The sequence below is a fragment of the Oncorhynchus gorbuscha genome, linkage group LG01, assembly GCF_021184085.1.
Source record: "Oncorhynchus gorbuscha isolate QuinsamMale2020 ecotype Even-year linkage group LG01, OgorEven_v1.0, whole genome shotgun sequence".
NCBI classification, from domain to species: Eukaryota; Metazoa; Chordata; class Actinopteri; order Salmoniformes; family Salmonidae; genus Oncorhynchus; species Oncorhynchus gorbuscha.
In genome coordinates this window covers 84313359-84334778 of record NC_060173.1, presented here as the reverse complement: position 1 = coordinate 84334778, position 21420 = coordinate 84313359, and the positions used below count along the sequence as shown (strand labels likewise).

The 21420-nt window shown below is 41.1% G+C and overlaps 1 protein-coding gene across 1 annotated transcript in view; it reads right to left on the bottom strand.

Annotated features, from left to right (window-relative positions):
* Window positions 1–21420, bottom strand: part of LOC124048303 — a 39908-nt gene that overhangs the window by 7239 nt on the left and 11249 nt on the right. The window contains exon 4 of the mRNA XM_046368989.1: window positions 21262–21320. Within this exon, the coding sequence (XP_046224945.1) occupies window positions 21262–21320 (59 nt within the window). The remainder of the gene's footprint in view (window positions 1–21261; window positions 21321–21420) is intronic.

The following is a 21420-nucleotide window of genomic DNA, read 5'->3' as shown; positions in this document are numbered from 1 at the left end:
AAAGTAATTAGGTTAGTATGCCACTACAATTCAAGACCTGTCACACCCCAGAGAGAAGGACCAGAAGTAATGCCTAACTCTAAGGGAAGTTTCACCACACAACATTTGTATGTTATGAACCCAATTGAGTAAATAAATACAGAATCAAATCAAACCATATCATTGCCTGATGGACATTAAACCTTAAAATACTAATCTGGACACACACATACGCAGACACGCATGCACACACACACACACACACACACATACGCAGACACGCATGCACACACACACACATACGCAGACACGCATGCACACACACACACATATACGCAGACACGCACACACACACACGCAGACACGCATGCACACACACACACATATACGCAGACACGCAGACACGCATGCACACACACACACATATACGCAGACACGCACACACACATACGCAAACACGCACACACATACATATGCAAACACGCGCACACACACACAACCTTTGGGACAGCTGGTAACCGGGGGAGAGCAAGGCAACCGCAGAAGGTTACTCTAAACACCGGTGATTGCACCCTGCTGTCCATTCAGAAATGATTCTCTTCTCTCAACCAATCAGATCGTGCACTCAGACTGCCCATTCATAAAGAAACAGCACTGAGTTCCGCATGTGGTAGGATATAGTATACATTCACTTCCCCTTCTACAACGCATCCCCCTATCCTTTGTGCTCGGAGTTCATTTATGCCTTCTGCCATTGGGTACAAGGAGTGGACTGTACCATTACCCAAGTTTACGGGGGAGACAGCACGACAGAGGCTGAGGGGGAACGCATAGACAGGAAATGATATTACATTACTATTCCCTCTGAGATATGGTATCAACCCAACAGAACAAGTCAACGACTGAAGAGATAAAATAGACTACAGACACATAATATAACTGTTATCCTAATGATGAAAAAGAAAGTTTGCCCTATACAATATCACATGTACTATTTACAGCTCATTTAAAGAACTCGCATTTGGAGCCTGCAGAAGAGCTATAGCTCTCTCATACAGCTGTATCCGGATCATTCCAACAATGCCCAAGCTGTGCGCTATTACTATGTAACAGTGAATGAGCTATTTGCTATGACACTAGTATAGACAAACTATGATGTAACACTGTCAGTAGTAAACCCCATTTAATACATAGCAGCACTAACACATTACAGTCAATCTATCACTTAGCATTCAGCTAAAGTACCTCACACAAATATCAATCCAAAAAGATGCCCCACGTCTTCCTATTCTTACAGGCCTTACAGTTAGAGAGAGGATCTCTGTCACAAAGATGTCACTATTTTCTAAATGCAGTGCATATTTCTATTCAATAAGAATCTGTCCTTCTGATTCTAACAACTCTGCTTCTCTGTTTTCCTCTAGTTTGGTCTAACTATGGAGGATCTGTTTCTCAGCCTTAACGTGGACCATATGACATCCATCAGAAGCAGCAGTGTTAGCTGCGATTTCAATTTTTTTCACTTACCCTCTCGGAGCACTTCCTCCTGACGTCTGGGAGCCTCTTACCAGGTTTGAAAGGTCCCCTTCTCATTCTCTATGACTCTCACTGTCTCTGTTTGTCTGTTTCCCTCTTCTCCCTCCTCTTTTTCTCTGCCCCCGCTCTCTCCCTGGCAGATCATCTGGGGTTCCCCTCCAGTTTGCCACTCTCAGGAATAGAGAGAGAGAGAGAGAGAGAGAGAGAGAGAGAGAGAGAGAGAGAGAGAGAGAGAGAGAGAGAGAGAGAGAGAGAGAGAGAGAGAGAGAGAGAGAGAGAGAGAGAGAAAAGAGCGAGAGCGATAATTGTCTCTCACCCTTCCACAAATTCACAGTTTCTGTGAAACTAAGGACGGATTCTTTTGAATTTGGTTTAGATCTTTCTTTCTTTCTTTCTCTGTCAGTCTTTTATTCTACTCCAGTTGCATTCTGTGTAACTGAGTGTAATCAGTAACAGGCTTAAAGTGACAGCGCAGTGCTGTGCTGAAGCCGACACAGACTCTCTCTCTCTCTCTCTCTCTCTCTCTCTCTCTCTCTCTCTCTCTCTCTCTCTCTCTCTCTCTCTCTCTCTCTCTCTCTCTCTCTCTCTCTCTCTCTCTCTCTCTCTCTCTCTCTCTCTCTCTCTCTCTCTCTCTCTCTCTCTCTGTGTATGAGTCCCTCTGGGATAAAGGTGCTTTCCCAGCACACTCGAGACGCCGCTGCCGACCACACTCTCACAGCTCGGCCCTGCCGAGAGAAACTACTATCATATGTTACACAGCACTAAGACTCTCCTTCTCCCTCAGTCCTCCTCTCTTTCTGTGCCTACCTCCCTCTCTTTCTCGCCCTCTCTGGCTCCCCTGCTCTCCTTCTCCCTCCGTCCCTCTGACGCAGACAGACACACACACACTCTGTTACACACACTCCGAGCCGAGTCTCTGTGCTCTTATAGTCTTATGAGCCTGGCTGAAAGGGGCGGAGCCTATCTCTGTGAAGGGCATTGTCCGGTTACACTCCTCTCAATTGAGAGGTTAGAGAGAGGACACCCATTCAGAAAAAAAGAAAGGAAGGGAGAGAGGAGAGGAGGAGAGAGGATGAGGGGAGAGGAAATAAATGTCGGCCAGAGGCAGCTTCAGTAGTGTACTGTGTTTCTGTGTGTCTGTGTGTCTGTGTGTGTGTGTGTGTGTGTGTGTGTGTGTGTGTGTGTGTGTGTGTGTGTGTGTGTGTGTGTGTGTGTGTGTGTGTGTGTGTGTGTGTGTGTGTGTGTGTGTGTGTGTGTGTGTGCGTGCGTGCGTGTGTGTGTTGTGTGTGTTCGCCTCGGGTCTTTAAAAGCAGGAAACTCCCCTAACAAAGTGCCGGGCGTCTGTAGAAAAGCCTGTAAAATAGGGAAACGACAGGCAGCCCTGAACACAAAGATTCTAGTATCGCTGTCAACAGCGAGATGTACACATTGATGTGTTGATTGATTGAATGAATGATTGAAACAAACAGTGAGAGTCCTGTATATCCCAAATGTCTCTCATAGGCAAAAACTGGACCCCTCCGCTTCTATCCCATCGCAATGGTCCCGCTGAACTGTGTCTAGTCTACACCACAGAGAAAGTACCTGGACTTACAGTCGATCTCCTCTGAGACACCTGAGAAATAGGAAGATAAGCTGAGTTATCAGACACCACAGCACTGATGACATGTACAAGACAGAAGCTTGGATGTCCAGTAGAGAGAACGACAGAGAAAGAAAAAACATTTTCATCTGCCAGTAACTCACCTCCATATAACCTTCTCACAACCATAACTTTCCTTACTCTGTTACCAAGAGTACAGGAAGAGGCACAGAAACTGCCACTCCAATACAAATCCCTGATCACGCTGGTAGCTCAACCAATCAGAAGATGTATAGAGACACCTGATCAGAACGGTGCGTGTGCAGTATGACACTCCTTGTATGAAGTCGTTTTGATGTTAAAAGTTACAAACATTCCGAATTAATGTTAAAAGTTACAAACGTTCTGTTTTAATGTTAAAAGTAAATATTTCTGTTTTTATGTTTAAAGTTACAAACGTTCCGTTTCAATGTTAAAAGTTACAAACGTTCTGTTTCAATGTTAAAAGTTACATACGTTCCGTTTTAATGTTAAAAGTAAACATTTCTGTTTTTATGTTTAAAGTTACAAACGTTCCGTTTCAATGTTAAAAGTTACATACGTTCCGTTTTAATGTTAAAAGTAAACATTTCTGTTTTTATGTTTAAAGTTACAAACGTTCCGTTTCAATGTTAAAAGTTACAAACGTTCTGTTTCAATGTTAAAAGTTACATACGTTCCGTTTTAATGTTAAAAGTAAACATTTCTGTTTTTATGTTTAAAGTTACAAACGTTCCGTTTCAATGTTAAAAGTTTCCAACCGCCACACTCTACCCGTCCTTACTCCCGAGTTTAACCTATACCTAAATGTCTTACTTTCAACCCCTGCCCCATCTCTCAATACCCTACCTGCCGACTGGTCCTAGCCCAGCCCGGCCCTACCCTCCTTTCCTCTCAGACCCTACCCCTCACCACTGGGTGTTCCCTGCCTTACCTTAGCCCTTCGTATCCTCTTCCTCCTGACTACAACACCCTTCCCTCCCTGTCCTCCTCCTACCCCTCTCTTCCCCAGTGGTTGGTTTGGGCTAGGGTTCGGATGGGGCTGAGCCTTCTCCCAGAATCACATAGCTGGGAACTTAGTCAGCGGAGGGCATGTGACTCATCCCAGAGCTGCACCCAAACTACGCTCTATATGGTCTTCTGTTAAGACTACCACGCTTGTGTACACACACATATGTGCACGTGCACACACACAATACACACGTGCATGAGTGGTACAGCATGAACACGCACAAAAATAGGAAAGTACATACATACACAACCAGTCATAGTAGTATGGGATGTGGGAGAAACGTCTGGGGCTGACACAGTCCATTCATAATTATTTTAAATGGACAGCGTGAGTCACATTGAGGATAGACCTGTATTACCCACACTGCTTTTCTGGGAATCAAAACGACTGAAGTAGGGAATCAAAATGACTGAAGTATGGATTCAAAATGACTGAAGTAGGGAATCAAAATGACTGAAGTAGGGAATCAAAATGACTGAAGTAGGGAATCAAAATGACTGAAGTAGGGAATCAAAATGACTGAAGTAGGGAATCAAAATGACTGAAGTAGGGAATCAAAATGACTGAAGTAGGGAATCAAAATGACTGAAGTAGGGAATCAAAATGACTGAAGTAGGTAAATTAGGAAATGTAAATGATGACAAATTATGAATATAATATACATTTGAAATTATGGATTTTTTGGGGGCCAGTATAAAATTATTATTATGACCCAGTTACTACATAATGCATAGTGGTTGGGTGGGGCTCTAGGAAACCCAGTTACTACAGAACGTACAGAAGGTGGGGGGGTGTGGGGTGTGTGTATGAATCACAGCTTGCCATGTGTCAGCAGCACAGAGAAACTACTGCTCTCTGTAAGTCTCTCATTGTGTTCAATAGTGGCTCTCAGCTCTGGTAGCTAGCTAGCGTTAGTGTGGTTTAGCTAGCATGACTCAGAGCTATGACTGGCTAAAGGACTCTGGAACTTGGGGACAAACAGCTGGAATTACCTTCACTCGACAGGCATAATGGGGAGGTAATGACTGTAATGTCAGAGAATCTTATTCCTCTGATTTTGACGAGGATGAGCATTACTTCTGTAGAAGAGGGTTTTGAATAGGTTGTGTTACATTTACATTTACAATATTTCATAGAGTCTTGGTGTTTTACTTAACATGTGTTTTCTTAAAAGAATAGTTTGTTTGCTTCAGGTGTGTAAGTACATTTGTACTGTAATAATTCTAGACAGCTAAATAAATTGTTCAAATTCTTAACAGAAAATTGTCAAATATGTATACAATTCATTTGTATAATTAATTTAAAAATATGTATACAATTAATTGTTGTAAATTACAATTAAATATTTAAAATGATATGGATTGCTGATTACCCTAGTTGACGTTTGTACAATTCAATTCACATTTGTTTCCCCTTAGGTGAGTTTAAAAACAATTATTTCAAATGTACATTTAAGTAAATTAGTAAATTACAGTTATGCAATTCCTTGTTCTGGAAAAGTCTAAATATTAGGGTAAAACATGTTTTAAAAGATGATTAAATATAAAATATTTATAAAATATAAAATATAGAAAATATACATTTATATGTGCAGTGACTTTGAAATTAATTTAGCGATATATCAGCTTCATAAAAATGTAAGACCAATTTGATGAGTTGAATTCATTATAAATAAAGGATGTAGGATCTTAATTTGAGCCATCTTGCTACAGCAGTAAAATAATCCTGCATCAACAGGAAAAGTTCATTATTATGTGGACTTTAATTAATGGAATTTTTTTGTAGGGGGTGATACAATTTTCGTTAGGAGAAATCAAGTCTGACATTTTAAAGTGGAAATTACTACCTTTAGAAGTCTTTTAAAACTTGAATACACTACAAGTTTGCAAAATTCTGAGCAAAAAAAGTTTGGTTCAAATTAAGATCCTACATATGTACTGTAAATGCATTATACATCGCAATCAATCATTCTGACATAATATTCATTCAAATCAATACGGTCTATAATGACCCAAATTGTATGTCAAGCAATGTATGTATTCAAAGTCACCTACTGTAAATACATTAATATGTTTATAGCGACGCAATACAATAAGGCAATACCGAACAATCACTGAGCAGCAGTGTCAGAAATGACCCTGATAACGGTGTGTGTGTGTGTGTGTGTGTGTGTGTGTGTGTGTGTGTGTGTGTGTGTGTGTGTGTGTGTGTGTGTGTGTGTGTGTGTGTGTGTGTGTGTGTGTGTGTGTGTGTGTGTGTGTGTGTGTGTGTGAGTCACTCTATTGTGGTCTCACACGGAGAGTACTCCCTGCTTCTTCTCTGGGTGGATGTACGGGCGTAGTACTATGTATTTCAACACACACAGGCGGGGTCTTTTATATCACCACACACCCTAACACGCACACACACAATGGCAATTGGTGCTCCCGCCTCGCAGTGGAAATGAAGCTGGGAATTCCAGAGATTCCTGAAGAGTAAAAGGTGTGAACCCCAACAGCCCAGCACCCTGGGAATACTGCCGGCTGGCCCCACAGCACCTCAACGTGTAACTGACCTTGTTAAAAGGTAGCGATAGAGAGGGAGAGAGAACCTGCCCAGTGAACCACTGCTCTAAGAATATTTCAATTCTTATTGCAATTTAAGAGAGCTGAAGCTAAATGATTAACAAGTAGTGTAATGCATTTTCAAAATATACACCCATGAAACGTGACACATTTATGACCTGAGCATCAGTATTTAAAAATTAAACATTAGGCATTTTGATTAGCCAATAAGTGTTCTCATCTTAAACACAGTTGTTTAGAATGCAAGGTGAAACATGACAGGCAGCTTTTTCCACTCAGTTTCCAACCAGGAGAACACAATGTATCTCAGATTTGAAACACTAGTGTTTACTTTCCTATCTTCACTCAGAGAGAAAAAGATGTGGGAGGAGCCTCATTATCATATTTCCCAGTTTGCTTTGTAGCAGGTTGATATTTAGAATACTGAGATGGCTGTTCCAGTTTAGAAGGTTTAGGTAGTCTTGTTTATTAAATCTTTACCATAGTAGTCATTCTGAGTGCAGGCTAGGGGTGATGAAGCCGTCCAATTTATGGTGTATCCTCCATTTGGCTTGATTCTGCTAGGAACTAGTTAGTTAGAAAACAGTTCATTGTGACTTGCAGGTCTGACATAGCTCATGCCCCAGGATGACTATGGTGAGGATGATAAACCTATAACTTCATTCAATACACATTCCCTTCAACTTTCACTTAGTGAAAACCTCAATAATATTTATTTTAGAATGAAACAAGCATGTCTCTGTCACTAACATACACAATCATGGGTGGGTGTCTCTCATTTTCACTCGAAAGGCATGTTGGGAAATATGCAAACACAGCTTTACACCGTACAGCACATATGTCAGAGTCAAGGCCCGCGGGCCACATCCGGCCCGCGAGAAGGTTTTTTACGGCCCCTGGGATGATCTTGATTTATTATTAGAACCGGCCCGCAGACCGCAGCAAGCCGGCAGCCCGCAGATCTTTTACACGCACCAATACTACATTTCCCACAATGCAACGGTGACGCACCGAGCAGTAGGCTGCTTCATTTCAATATTTATTGGCACAGCAGTTGTCAGCATCACAGTAAAATTAACTTTCAGATACCCATCAAAAATGGCAAAACGGAAGGTGGACACTGAGAACCGGGGGTTTCAAACAAGGTGGGAGTCGGAGTATTTGTTCACGGAGGTAGCTGGAAAACCTGTGTGTCTTCTGTGTGGAGAAAGTGTGGCGGTACTGAAAGAGTATAATCTGAGACGACATTATGAAACGAAACACGCGGACAAAAACAAGAATATGGACATGGAACAAAGGCTACAAAAGGCAGAGGAATTAAAACGAGGCCTCAAATCTCGACAGGCTCTGTTCAAAAAAGCCAAATCACAAGGCCAGGCTGCTGTCAAGGCCAGTTTTATTTTGGCAGAAGAGATCGCTAAATCAGCCCGGCCATTTACGGAGGGGGATTTCATCAAAAACTGCATGATTAAAGTTTGTGACGAAGTTTGCCCAGAAAAAAGGCAACTCTTTTTAAATGTGAGTCTGAGCAGAAACACCATTGCCGAGAGAGTAGACCAGTTGTCCATCAATCTAAAAGAGCAGCTTGTGAAAAAGGGAAAAGATTTCATTGCATATTCCTTGGCTGTGGATGAGAGCACCGACATTTCTGACATTGCCCAGTTGTCAATTTTCATCCGCGGAGTGGACTCCAGCCTAAGCGTGACAGAGGAGTTTTTGGCTTTACGTCCTATGCATGGCACAACTACGGGGCATGATTTGTATGAAGAGGTGTCAAGATGTGTAAATGAGATGGAGCTGCCTTGGGAAAAACTCGTGGGTTTGACAACCGACGGAGCACCTGCGATGTGTGGACACAGGAGCGGACTGGTGGCAAAGATACGGGAAAAGATGCAAGAGGAAAACGCGACAGGTGAGCTGACAGCTTATCATTGTATCATACACCAGGAAGCGTTGTGCGGTAAAGCCTTGAAAATGGAGCATGTAATGAGCATCATCACGCGCACAGTTAACTTTATCAGAGCCAAAGGTTTGAATCACCGCCAGTTCAAGGCATTTCTGACGGAGTTAGAAACGGAGCATGGTGATTTGCCTTATCACACAGAGGTGCGATGGCTAAGCCAGGGAAAGGTGCTTCAAAGATGTTTCGAGCTTCGTGAGGAGATTTGTCTGTTCTTGGACAGCAAAGGGAAAGACACAACACAACTCCGAGACGAAATGTTTCTGTGTGAAATGGCTTTTCTGTGTGACATTACGAGTCATCTGAATGCAATGAACTTGCAGCTGCAGGGTCGGGATCGTGTCATCTCTGATATGTACAGTACAGTGAAGGCATTTAAAACCAAACTGACTCTGTGGGAGACGCAGATGCGGAAAGAAAATTTGAGCCACTTTCCCAGCTGCCAGACCATGAAAGAGAAGCTCTCTACCAGTGCGTTCCCGAGCGCACAGTTGGCTGATAAAATAGGTATGCTTGCCGCTGACTTTCGACGCCGATTTGCTGACTTTGAAGCACAAAAAAGCAGGTTGGAACTGCTCGGTAACCCATTTGCTGTTGACGTGGAAAGCTCACCACCAAACCTCCAAATGGAGTTGATTGACCTCCAATGCAATGATGCACTGAGGGCAAAATATGCGGCAGTGGGTGCTGCGGAGTTCGCCCGTTTCCTCCCGACACAATGCCCCAGCTGCGCATCCAGGCTGCTCAAACGTTGTCTATGTTTGGCAGCACATACCTGTGTGAACAACTGTTTTCTTTGATGAACTTGAACAAAACATCACACAGAAGTCGACTTACTGCTGAACACCTCCACTCAATTCTGAGGATTTCCTCAGCTCAGAGCCTTACCCCGAACATTGATGAACTTGTGGAAAAGATGGGACACCACCAAGTATCACCCTCAACCTCAAACAAGTGAACATTACTGTGCAATCACATATTTAGAGTTTTTACTCAGTTCAAGTTTAAAAGTTAAAGTTTAATATTTGTTTTCACTGCATGTTACTTCTCCTTAAACAAAGTGTTGTTTTTGATTAATAGATTTTTGCACTTTATTTTATTGTATTTCAATCCAATTATATTTTAAAAATATTTCAGTTGAGTGGATGATAGAAAATTGCTATTATTGTTTTTTTCTTTGAAGTAAATTTAGCCCACTTTTGCTAAAATAGAAAATATAGGCTACTGATGGTGCCTTGAATACCGGTTTCTTTCATTTAATGTTCATGTTATGGGGATTTTTATATAAAGGAAATTTGTCTTTTGTGTCTGTTGAAAATTAAAGATTACTGACAGAGCCATAAGAAAATATTGCTTTATTTATCTGATCATATTGGAATATATTTGTTAGGTTTTCAGTAGGTTCAATTAGGTTCACTAGACTATATGCGTCATTTAAATTTTTTCAATGAACATTCGAACAGTCCGGCCCTCGGTTTGTAGCTAAATTTTTTATTTGGCCCTCCGTCCATTTGACTTTGACACCCCTGCCGTACAGTAGCGTTAAAACCTAAATGCCGTGTGCTGAATAAATGTGTTCATGTGTTTAAAAAGTGTTATCGTGAATAAACATGTTCTGGTGTTTACTAAACACTGTGACTCGTCTTCATTTCAATTCTAAATGCCTTGATGTGTTTACAAAGTGTTACAGAAAAGTGTTTCGTTTTGCGTTCAATCCTTAAACACTTGTTTTTACAGTTTACCTAATTGGCATTTGAGAAATATATCATCAACAAATAATATTTAAATTGATGTAAGTGTCGTGAGTGAAAAATAACTTATTTCATATGGGTAATGTATAATTTATGTTAATTACTTTCTGTTTTTAATTGGGTAATTAATTAAATTGAGTTTCCCCCTGCCTTTACCCTGCCTGTCACACCAATAAATAATATGGGATAAATATGACACAACATTCATATAATTAAACCAAAGATCAGATGGTTCAAACAAATACATTCAGCTGAGTTTAAATGATTTTCAAATGTAAATAAATGAATCAGTGTATATATTACCACAGACGTTTAAAGTCAACCACATGAATCTATATAACACAATGTAATAATGTTAATTTAAAAAACACGTCCCTGAAAATGCCCCTGTAACATGTCTTATTGAATTATCTACTATGTCCATACATTTCAGAAACCCCAGACTGTATGGAAATTGACAGTTAAAGCAGCATTATAGCAAAACACACAATCAATAACCTAGTGGCATCACGTCACAGAGGATACCTTTAGCCTATGGTGACAATGACCCCATGACCACGCACGCACGCAATCACTCACACACATACACTAATCTCTAAATAAGATATTCTCCTACAGCCATGTTGGAATGTCTCAGTCAGCTGGACTGCGGCGTCGCCTGATGTAACGGCGACGTCACACACACACGCACACGCACACACGCACACACACACACACACACACACACACACACACACACACACACACACACACACACACACACACACACACACACACACACACACACACACACACACACACACACACACACACACACACACACACACACACACACACACACACACACACACACACACAACCCCCAGCCAAGCAAGTGCATGCCAGACTAGCCCCCTGTTCCTGGTTGTGTGTCTGTCTGGCAGCAATGTTGATGGCTATATTAGGCCGGTGGTGTCGTCTAGCCTAGGGACAGAGGGAGAGTGAGAGACGCAGCCCTGATGTCATAGTCACGCTGCCAAGGCATAACTTCACGTCTTATCTCTCTCCAGATAGCCCCGCTTGTTTTACATTCTACCCCACTGCCCTCCTGGGGTGTGGGTGTGAGGGCTGTCTGCCCTGCTCTTTTAACCTTTTACCGCAGTGGGCTAAATCAGGTTCACACAGAGTGTTCCTTGGTAGTCGTAAACAAATCTACTTTGAAACGAAAGTGTACACCTCACACATGGTTATGGGAAAATAATTCAAAAGAAGAATCCTGTACCAAGTCAAATATAGAGTTGAAATGTAATCCATTTTGAGTTTGCATCCCAATATTACACTTTATATACATCCCCGAAGGTTGAGGTTGAGGTGACGTCATTAAAAGCACCTTAAGATCAGAACTAGAAACCTAATTTCAATCAGTTTTGACTGCTGAGGTAGTAGTAGTAGTAGTGGAAGTAGTAGTAGTACTTTATTATAATAATGCTACTTGTCGTAGTAATTGTCAACCCCTGTATAGAAAGCAAAAGGAATTTATATATTGGGAGTGTTTGGTGTGCTGTGGGTGGTGTGTTTGGTGTGGATGTGTGAGCTGTAACAAATTGTTGTACATTTACAGCAAAAATCTACAGTTAGCTACTGTTATTCTATATTTCAGTACAGTACTGTAAAGAGCAATGCATTATGGGGGCTCAATGGCATTACCCTACAATGCTGTAAAATTGATTTTATAATACAATTTTACAGTAAAGCACTTCATTACCTGATTTGCTGAATATTTACAACAGCACACTGTGAATTATGGTGCGTTGTGGGAAATGTTGTGGGTGGGGAATACATCTCTGGCTCATTAACATATTTTGAGGCATGCCTTGTAATTGGCTAGATTTGTTGCACCCCTTACTGAGAATGCTTTACCAGTTGAGCTGATATGTGATAGTAGAGCACTAATAATTTGATGTGTTTTGGAAACAGATCAGAGTGATAATAAGTCTTAAATCTTTACTTAGTTAAATAAACTATTTTTGGTGCTTTTTTGTTTTATAATTAACTTAAATTTGATTAATTATTTATTGTTAGATTTATATTTTAGGGGGAAGATCAGCTTTAATACTGCAAATAAATTGTGGCTTCTATCAATGTAATTATCTGCATAATTTCCAATCCCAATATATTTTTTTATTTGTAAATACATATTATTTAAACAATATATAATTTCGTATATATTTTGGATTCTTTATTGTTTTCCCCTAACCCTATCACCCCTCCCCCGATTGGAGTAAACTAATGGACAACAATACTTAGGCGTCCACTTCCAGCGTATACATACTACATACATTTCACGGACAGTATATTTTACATTAGTTATCTTTTGTTTGTTTTTAGTCCCAGCCTACAGCTACCCTCAACCCCTCCCATCTATCTCTGAAGACCATCCAGTCCCAGCCTACAGCTACCCTCAACCCCTCCCATCTATCTCTGAAGACCATCCAGTCCCAGCCTTCAGCTACCCTCAACCCCTCCCATCTATCTCTGAAGACCATCCAGTCCCAGCCTACAGCTACCCTCAATCCCTCCCATCTATCTCTGAAGACCATCCAGTCCCAGCCTTCAGCTACCCTCAATCCCTCCCATCTATCTCTGAAGACCATCCAGTCCCAGCCTTCAGCTACCCTCAATCCCTCCCATCTATCTCTGAAGACCATCCAGTCCCAGCCTTCAGCTACCCTCAACCCCTCCCATCTATATCTGAAGACCATCCAGTCCCAGCCTTCAGCTACCCTCAATCCCTCCCATCTATATCTGAAGACCATCCAGTCCCAGCCTTCAGCTACCCTCAACCCCTCCCATCTATATCTGAAGAACATCCAGTCCCAGCCTTCAGCTACCCTCAATCCCTCCCATCTATATCTGAAGACCATCCAGTCCCAGACTTCAGCTCCCCTCAAATCTATCTCTGAAGACCATCCAGTCCCATCCTTCAGCTACCCTCAATCCCTCCCATCTATCTCTGAAGACCATCCAGTCCCAGCCTTCAGCTACCCTCAACCCCTCCCATCTATCTCTGAAGACCATCCAGTCCCAGCCTTCAGCTATATATATATATATATATATATATATATATATATATAACATTCTACAAATATTATACAGTTTTAATCCCCCCCCCCAAAAAAAAACAATGTTAATGTTTAATGTTATTTTCTGCAATAAGTTGGTTATAATTTTGGATAGAGCAGACACTTCCATATATTTTTGTTAACTGCATGTGTAACAACTCCACCAGTCTTATTTATGATATCATTTACAAAGATTTTTTAAATCAATTAGTATATTTTATATTTACCCATAATATTTGTTCTTTTTTTCTGGTGGATTAAACTGAAATTGCAACCAGCTTTCTATTGCTTGTTTTAAAAAATAGCATTAAGGATCTCTACAGATCGGTGTCCCACCCACGGGACGATTGAGCTAACGTAGGCTAATGCGATTAGCATGAGGTTGTAAGTAACAAGAGCATTTCCCAGGACATAGACATATCTGATATTGGCAGAAAGCTTAAATTCTTGTTAAGCTAACTGCACTGTCCAATTTATTATTTAATAAACCAAAGTTATTAATAAACCAATTAGGCACATTTGGGCAGTCTTGATACAACATTTTGAACAGAAATACAATGATTCATTGGATCAGTCTGAAAACGTGGCACATACACTGCTGCCATCTAGTGGCCAAAATCTAAATTGAACCTGGGCTGGAATAATACATTATGGCCTTTCTCTTGCGTTTCAAAGATGATGGTATAAAAATGTTTAGTTTTTTTCTTTGTATTATATTTGACCAGATCTATTGTGTTATATTATCCTACATTCATTTCACATTTCCACAAACTTCAAAGTGTTTCCTTTCAAATGGTATCAAGAATATGCATATCCTTGCTTCCGGTCCTGAGCTACAGGCAGTTAGATTTGGGTACGTCATTTTAGGCGAAAATTGAAAAAAGGGATGGATCATTAGGAAGATTAACAAGAACATGTCACAGTCATAGCAAGTAAAAAGATTATGTTCCCATTACCGAGAATATTGTTGTCATTAAGCGAGCTACTTGCAAGTTTATATTTGTATAAGAAAATACTAAATATATTCTAGTTAAACTGTTTAAAAATACATTAATTGTAATTCAAGCCAGTGAAATACAAATGATAAAATAGGTATTAAAACTATTGAAATATCTATATCAAATACATGTAACAGAAATACTGCCCATCGTTGGCACTAGCTGCCTGCACTGTAAATCTACAACATTTACCACTGTGCTTCCAGTAATGCACTGGAAGTGTTTCCAGTAATGCACTTTACTGTGTTTCAGTAAAGGTCCTGTAAATCTACTGTAAATTACTGTAAATTTACAGTAACCTACTGGCTACTGTCCTGACAGTAATGTACAGTAAACATTACTGGAACATGTTTACAGGTTGTGGGTGGTGTTTTCCAGGTTTGTATGTGTGGCTCTGTAGATGGAGGAAGTGTTTGTGGGTGTTATACACTGTGTGGGAAGTTGATTAAAGGTGGCAGAGTGTGTGTATATGTGGGTGTTGGGTGGTGCACCTAAGGTGTGTGTGTGACAACACGGAGACTCTTTTAAAGGAGCCTGCTAGTCTGCTTCTGCAGCCCAGCCCAGCCCTGTCCCGTCCCTTCCCTTCCCCTCATTCTCCTTTCCTCCTCTCTTCCTTTTCCCCTTTCCTTTGTAGGAAAAAGGTGTCAGAGGAAATGCAGCTGATGGCGTCTCTCTTTCTCTTCTTCTTTTCTTCTCCCACTCTCTCTCTCTGACTCACTCTCACTTTTAGTGCCCCATTCCACCCATGGTTTCTCTCTCTTTCTCACTCACTCACTCTCTCGTCTACCTATATGCACACTTCCCTCTCTGATCCCTTGTTTGGTCACGCTCCTCTTCATATATCCTGTGAGTGGCCAAGTCAACATGAGTGTCACATCCTCCCACACAGACACACGCACAGCGGCACGAGCAGACGCCCTCATCCTGGACATTTGCAGGCGAAGCGTGTTCTTTTTAAACATTCCATTCTCCTCCGCCACACCAAGCAGGGTTTCTCTCTCTCTCTCTCTCTCTCTCTCTCTCTCTCTCTCTCTCTCTCTCTCTCTCTCTCTCTCTGTCACACACACACCCCTCCCTCCAACGGCTTCCTCTCGCTCTTCCTCCAGCCGCTCTCCCTGTTCGCACCCATACCTACCCCTCCTCACCCCACGCCTCCTTCAATACCTAACCTTCCCTTACCCCTATCCACACCCTCCACACCCCACATTTAACCACCACTTCCCCCAGGAGTGACGCCCTGCCTCTGGCCAGACTTGTGGACTCACGCCCCGGGTGTCTCCTGGAGAACCACATACTGTACCATTCTCAGCAGCTGGACAAAGAGCTGAGGTCAAGGGTTACTATGCACAGTACACTGCACTGAGCAGTCATTTCAGGTTCCTGGAAATGCACTATGAATCCATTGGGGGTAGTAAAGGTGGAGGAGAGGGCAGGGGATGAGAGAGATAGAGAGAGAGAGAAGAGGGACTCTTTTCACAGCTGTTCAGAGATGGAATGACACAGGGTCTACTTCCTGCAGCGCACGCCTGTCTCTCTCCGTCTCACTTCCTGTTTCCCTCAGGGGAATCCGGGAGCTGTGTGTGTGTCCCTAATTCAGGACCCCCCCAGTGTCAGAGTGGTCTCTCCCTCCCTCAGACTTCCTGGTTGTCTTGTATTGTCCGCTGGCTCATGCCATTGCATGTGACCGAGGGGTCTGAGGACTGGACTTCTGGACCAGTCGCCACTTTGTGTCTGTCTGCCTTCATGTTTTGTCTCAGATTACACAATGTTTTCCTCTACAATATAATTACGATATGTATTTTGAAACAAAGCCACTTTACAGCAGTGCATTTAGTCTCATGTAATACAGGGTCATGTTCATTAGGCACTAAACGGAAGAAAACGGACAGAAACAGGGAGGGACTACCTGGATTTGTCCAGTAATGCTGTTTAATTTTGATTTTCCATTGCAAAATGTTTTCCATCATATGGCCTCATATGATGGAAAAAGTACATAATTGTCATACTTGAGTAAAAGTAAAGATAGCTTAATAGAGAATGAGTCAAGTAAAAGTGAAAGTCACCCAGTAAAATACTACTTGAGTAAAAGTCTAAAAGTATTTCCGTTTAAATATACTGAAGTATCAAAAGTAAATGTAATTGCTAAAATATGCTTAAGTATCAAAAGTACAAGTAAAAGTATAAATCATTTCACATTATATTAAACAAAGCAATTTTCTTGTTTTTCTTATTTACAGATAGCCAGGGGCACACTACAACCTTAAAACATAAATAACAAACTAAGCATTTGTGTTTAGTGAATACGCCAGATTAGGTAGTAGGGATGACCAGGGATGTTCTCTTGATAAGTGTGGGAATTGGACCATTTTCCTGTCCTGCTAAGCATTCAAAATGTAATGAGTACTTTTGGGTGTCAGGGAAAATGTATGGAGTAAAAAGTACATTATTTTCTTTAGAAATGTAGTGAAGTAAAAGTTGTCAAAAATATAAATAGTAAAGTAAAGTACAGATACCCCCAAAAACGACTTAAGTAGTACTTTAAAGTACTTTTACTTAAGTACTTTACACCTCCGCCTAATTAACACAGTCCAGGTCAGCGTTTTTTAATGTTTTGTTATTTGCCACACACATTGCAATTCACCAGAGAGACCACTAGGGAGCGTGTTTTGAGCCCAAGCCACTTTCTTTCACACAGTCACATCCAGTATGACTAAAGCTGTGTTGGAGAAAGATCAGGACAACGCATCTGTCTGTTCCTCTGTTCTATTCCTCCCACCTTACTATGACTTATACACCATATGACCACTACTACAGACGATGACTAATGGTTGTGTGTGTTTGTGTGTGCGCGCGTGCATGTGTGTGTGCGTGTATGACTGTAGGTATGTATATGTGTGTGTATGTGCATGTTTACTTTCATGTGTACGTGTTTGCGTGCGTGTGCGTGTGTGTGTGTGTGTGTGTGTGTGTGTGTGTGTGTGTGTGTGTGTGTGTGTGTGTGTGTGTGTGTGTGTGTGTGTGTGTGTGTGTGTGTGTGTGTGTGTGTGTGTGTGTGTGTGTGTGTGTGTGTGTAATACATCTAGTCAGTAGAGGACCATATGGGAATGCTGTACTGGGCTTTCTGTTCATTTTTTTCCTGGGGAACACAGAGAACTCATATAGAAGACAGGGTAAAGTCAATATGAGACGATTCTGCCAAGAGTGTCTGAGCTGCAGCCTACTATCTGAGAGGAGAGGAGACAGAGAAAGTAGGGTGAGAAACCCTCTGCTGAACTTCATATGTACTGCATCTATGTTTTATAGATTTGAAAGAGTTTGTTTTAAAGAGTTTATTTCCAATTTTTCACAGCTGTGTTTTTTGGCTTATGGGTACCTTCATGTGTGTGTAAAATATGACTTTTATCACATTTTTTATTCATAGATTTTTGTTGTTGTTGTTGCAAAATGCTTTGTATCCATTGTTTAGCTGGAATGGGCTGTTTGTATCCTGTATATTTGACTGTGATATGAGGTTGTCTCACCTAGCTATCTTAAGATGAATAAACGTCATGTAAGTCACTCTGGATAAAAGCATCTGCTAAATTACTGAAATGTAAAATGTAAATGTTTTACATACAGATCTAATATTACTGTATTGAATCATCTTTAAAAAAAAATGCAATGTATCATTTGTACATTTCTTTATTAAACATGTATTTATTTGTTACATTTGACTGTGTAAAACATAGCAGTATTCTTATTTCTCTGAGAGTGAGGCTGATATGTAGCATTTTGCAAAAAAATAAATGATTATTTGTCTCTCTGAAATGAAACCATCAAGTGTAAGATTTTAAACAAATACATGTCTGTCATTAAACAACCCAATGTCAATCAACATTTATTTCAACAATAAAAGCTAATTTATCAATATTTCAGAAAATGTATGTATTGTATTTTGGAATGAAACTATTCATACATTCATAACTTTTCAATGAGACTGAAACCAGGAGAACTGTATGAAACAGACGTACAATGTTATAGACTTCAAAACAGCAGATCAATCTTGAGCTAATCTAGACAAAATCCTAAGATTAAAGTAACTGCATCAACGCAGCTCCAGCAGCAATTGTATTTAGATTGATCTGTGTGTGTGTGTGTGTGTTTGTGTGTGCATGTACCATACCTAAAAACACCCTCTCTATGCTGTGGGGCAGAGCTCTCTTCCCACTGACTCCCTCTGGCTCTCTCCTCTCTTTCTCTTTCTCTCTCTCACTCCTGTCTTCCCACTCCCTCTCTCACTCAGCCCCAGCCTCTACCCTGATGTGGGAGTGAGCGTATCCCAGTACGAGAGCCTCCAGTAGGGCACGCATACAGTGAACATGGACCAATGGGTCTGGCACTTTGGATGGCTTCATTCTCTCTCCCACACAGACACACACAAACAAATACACACACACACACAGTCTACCCACACGAGGAACCCACACTGAGCTTGAGAGCTCCCTTTTAATGATGTCATGTGTCTTACATCTGAGGAGAGCAGAGGCAGGGGAAACATGGGGGTGTGTGTACTGTATGAATCACTCTGCCTTTTTGAATTCAGTTTACATTCAGCCAAACCATACACTCTTAGAAATAAGGGTTCCAAAAGGGTTCTTCAGCTGTCCCCATAGGAGAACCCTTTTTGTTTCCAGGCAGAGCCCTTTTGGGTTCCATGTAGAACCCTCTGTAGAAAGGGCTTTACATGGAACCCAAAAGGGTTCTACCTGGAACCAAAAAGGGTTCTTCAAATGAAGAACCCTTTTAGGTTCTAGATACCACCTTATTTCTAAGAGTGTAACTACTCTCTTGTCCTTCTTGGTAGACATGTACTCACAGGAGCTACATCGCTCAGATAGCTCTTATTGCCAGAGCTAAATAGCATCCAGTCCCTCTCAAAATACATCAAGAGTCATGACTCATGATCTGATGATTAGACACACTGTAGGAGGTGTTATGTTAAGCCAGAGGAAGAACAGAATGAAATATTGACAGAATGAAAGATTGAAAGAGCTGAAAGGACGATCCTCTGAATTATGGCTATATAATTGTAATAATTGTAAAATAACGATATAATCCCTTGACTGAATTAGACATGAAACATCCTTGACCCAAAACCCTAGAAATGTTGAGCTAATTCACTTAATATAAACGCAAAGTCACAGACAAAGAGTCTGACTATAGTCAAACTAAAAATATAGGGCAAGAGCTAGACTTGTACAGTACTTCCACAGATATCACCACTTCAGGACAATGGAAACTTAATAACAGGTATACAGTGCATTTGGAAAGTATTCTGACCCCATGATATGTTTCACATTTTGTTAAATTACAGCCTTATTCTAAAATTGATGAAATTAATGTTTTTGCTCATCAATCTACACACAATACCCCATAATGACAAAGCGAACACAGTTTTTTCAATTGTTTTCTCTCAAATGTATTAAAAATAAATAACAGAAATACCTTATTTACAAAAGTATTCAGACACTTTGCTATGAGACTCGAAATTGAGCTCTGGTGCATCCGGTTTCCATTGATCATCCTTGAGATGTTTCTACAACTTGATTGGAGTCCACCTGTAGTAAATTCAATTAGATTTGGAAAGAAACACACATGTCTATATAAGGTCCCACAGTTGACAGTGCATGTTAGAGAAATAACCAAGCCATGAGGTCGAAGGAATTGTCCATAGAGCTCCGAGACAGGATTGTGTCGAGGCACAGATCTGGGGAAGGGTACCAAAAAATGTCTGCAGCATTGAAGGTCCCCAAGATTGGTCTCCATCATTCTTAAATTGAAGATGTTTGGAACCACCAAGACTCCTCCTAGAGCCACTCCTCAGTAAAAGGCACATGGCAGCACACTTGGAGTTTGCCGAAACGCACCTAAAGGACTGTCAGACCATAAGAAACAAGATTCTCCTGTCTGATTAAACCAAGATTGAACTCTTTGGCCAGAATGCTAAGCGTCACGTCTGGAGGAAACTTGGCACCATCCCTACGGTGAAGCATGGTGATGGCAGCATGATGCTGTGGGGATGTTTTTCAGTGGCAGGGACTGGGAGACTAGTTAAGATCGAGGCAAAGATGAACGGAGCAAAGTAGAGAGAGATCATTGAGGAAAACCTGCTCCAGAGCGCTCATGACCTCAGACTGGGGTGAAGGTTCATCTTCCAACAGGACAACGACCCTAAGCACACAGCCAATACAGTACAGAAGTGTACAATGTCCTTGAGTGGCCCAGCCAGAGCCCGGACTTGAATCCGATCTCACATCTCTGGAGAGACCTGAAGATAGCTGTGCAGTGATGCTCCTGACAGAGCTTGAGAGGATCTGCAGAGAAGAATGGGAGAAACACCCCAAATACAGGTGTGCCAAGCTTGTAGTGTCATACCCAAGAAGACTCGATGCTGTAATTGCTGACAAAGGTGCCTCAACAAAGTACTGAGTAAACGGTCTGAATACCTACATAAATGTGATATTTCCGTTTTTTATTTTGAATACATTTGCAAAAATGTGTAAAAACCTGGTTTTGCTTTGTCATTATGGTGTATTGTGTGTACATTGATGAGGGGGGAAAAACAACATTTGAATCAATTTTAGAATAAGGCTGTAACGAAACTTGTAAAATGTCAAGAGGTTTCATTTGAAAGCCTGGACAAACAGGAACATGTCATCCTCCATAAACTCTGTATAACAGCTAGAAGAAGACCAATTACCTGGAGAAGGATGTCTCCACCATGTCATCTTGACGATTTCAGGTTCTGATGGACAGGTTCTGAAAGAGAACATTATATGATATATTATATCCTAATTAGGTTCTCATTTTCATTAACTCTCATCAAACCAAAATCATGTAGGGGACAGAAAATAGGAAC